We start from the raw sequence: 2,426 nt of genomic DNA on the forward strand, positions 1-2,426 counted from the left end.
ACCCCTCCAACTTTAAAAGTCTCTGCAACTGGTTTGATGACAAGGGATTTAAATAGACACGTCCCTTTAAATCCGTCAGCTGATTTTAATTACATTACATAACATTCAGTGCAAAACTTGTATGCTCCACTGCTGTGGAGGACCGCTACGAATTTATCCCTTACAGTAAGAGATATGTTGGCTGAAGGCCCAACATATCTCTTACTACAAAAATTGACATCATACGTGTAAATTTGTCCACATGACTCTGACAGATGCATCAACCATAAGCCATATATCTTCTAGTGTTTGCTTCTTTTCAACACTAAGCTGTCTGGCCACTCCTCTAGCGCTGCCTCTACTGACCTGCACATCTACGAGCAACTATGTAAGAGCATGATGGAACAGAAACCAAACAAAAGAAAAAAAATTCTGGGCTTTCTCCAAGAGATATGGTACCTAAACAGAAAAACAATGATTTTTTTACAGGGATCATTGACCTTGGCTTTTGTACACCCCACTGCTGAATTTGTGTTAATACTATAACAAAGATGATCATTTAAAGAACTATTTCTCAGCAAGAAAAGGCAGACAGAAAAAATAATATTCAATTAGTTTTTTTATTGACATTCAATTTTACTTCAAAGCTTTCCAAAATTGAGTAGTACCTGGCATTTACATGAGCACTAAAATTAAAACAAGTATGAAGACATTAATTATACAAATTTTTATATATGTTCTCAGTTGTTAGCTTAAATGATTTTATTGATTACACCATTCTTACATTACAGTCAAAGAAACCTCAACCACTACATGAACTAAAACAATACTATTCCCAAGATATTGTAACTTCTACTAATTTAGAGTAGGAATAATGATATGAGTAAAATTTGAGCAGGGTTAGATGGAGAGAAAGAAGTGTTTTTCAAAATGGCAGCAACTTATCTCCATTCATGCATTGATTACATTATTCGAGGTCTCGTAACTTTTTAGGTGAAAACTTAGCCCACAAGGCTGGGTAGTATCAAAGCATTGATGCCAAGTGTTTTTTAGATTTCATCTATATATTTTAGTGTTTATCCACTGTGACTAAAGTAAAGGATAGGATCAGCAGCCAATTCCCATGTTTATTGTAAATAAGTGAAGAGGCCACTTAGGGGTAGGGTTACGGTAGTTCACACTGCAAGCCTGACATGACCCAATTCCGATTTTTCTGCCAGTAAATAAGACCTGTATGTGTTCTGCAGTGTGAACAGGCAAACAACCTGAAAGTGTCCCGCATGCGCAGCAGAGGGCGCGATAACGTCAGCGTTCTCAGTGTTCTGCCAACAGCCATAAAAAGAAGAAGAGCTCAGTGTTTGCGGAAGTAAACATGGAGGCTAACGGTGGAGCTTAGGTTACATATTTGAAGTTGTTGTCCGGCCGAAGCAACATATTAACAACTTAATCCTCATATAGTTCGTCATACTTGTTGTTTTTCTTCCCGCTTGCGCATATCAAGACGCAGAATAGCGAGATTTGCTGAGAATCAGTGACGTTCATTTCAAATGAATGCAACCTGGACGTTAGGTTGCATTTGAATCAGATAGGTATCGGATATGGGTCACATTCGAAAAAGAATCCGACCTGTGCTGTTCACACTACCTTGAAAAGATCGGATACAGGTCGCACTACATTAAAAAAAATCAGAATTGTGTCACTTCAGGCTGCAGTGTGAACGCATCCTTATATGCACAGAGATTTCTTCTTTCAAAGCCCAAATACCACTACAATGCCTTGAATTCATTGGCATACTGAATGACTGCAGAAATAAAATATCAAGGCAACTATTATGGCTCAGTGCGTTTTAATCAATGGCCATTTAATGTTTTGGCGTTTTGGATTCAACACTGACAGGATCTTCTTCATCATCATCATCAATGACACATTCTCTGTCTGTGGTCATGAAGTCAAGTTTTACTGTTTGCTTCTCCCCATTAAGCTGGTTTGTCCCTGTAGCTGTTATCTCTGTGGAGCCAAAGTCAATTTCCAGTTTGACTTTACCGCCTCCAGTCATGTCTACAATGAATGAACCGACCTCTTCCACTCCCCACTCATCTACATACACTGGATCTTTTCTTAATGAGCGGAAAAATCTCAGTTTCATCTGTTTCTGATCAGGTCTTGCTGAAGAACAAAGAAACTCTCTGGTATCCTCTGAACCAAGATCCTCACCTTCTTTCACCAGTTTCCTGAAAATATCTCGACTCATTTCCACACCTTTGGCTGTAAATTTCTTATCTTTATTATGTTTGCTCTCATCAAACTTCTCACAAACAGCAAATCCATAAGTATAGGAACTTTTCCGAGAAGCCACAACATCTGGGTTTCTACCAAACTCTACAGCTCCTCTCAGAATCGCCTCCTGAGCTCTGAAAGGACACAGAACTTTACACTGATGTCCAAAC

General features: G+C 38.7%; 1 protein-coding gene across 1 annotated transcript in view; it reads right to left on the bottom strand.

Annotated features, from left to right (window-relative positions):
- Positions 1-1,652: 1,652 nt before the first annotated feature.
- LOC103461822 (heat shock 70 kDa protein 12A-like) overlaps positions 1,653-2,426 on the bottom strand; it is a 3,780-nt gene continuing 3,006 nt past the window's right edge. Inside the window, exon 5 of the mRNA XM_017309383.1 lies at positions 1,653-2,406. Coding sequence (XP_017164872.1) covers positions 1,841-2,406 — 566 coding nt within the window. The 3' untranslated portion in view covers positions 1,653-1,840. The remainder of the gene's footprint in view (positions 2,407-2,426) is intronic.

The sequence above is a fragment of the Poecilia reticulata genome, linkage group LG2, assembly GCF_000633615.1.
Source record: "Poecilia reticulata strain Guanapo linkage group LG2, Guppy_female_1.0+MT, whole genome shotgun sequence".
NCBI classification, from domain to species: domain Eukaryota; kingdom Metazoa; phylum Chordata; class Actinopteri; order Cyprinodontiformes; family Poeciliidae; genus Poecilia; species Poecilia reticulata.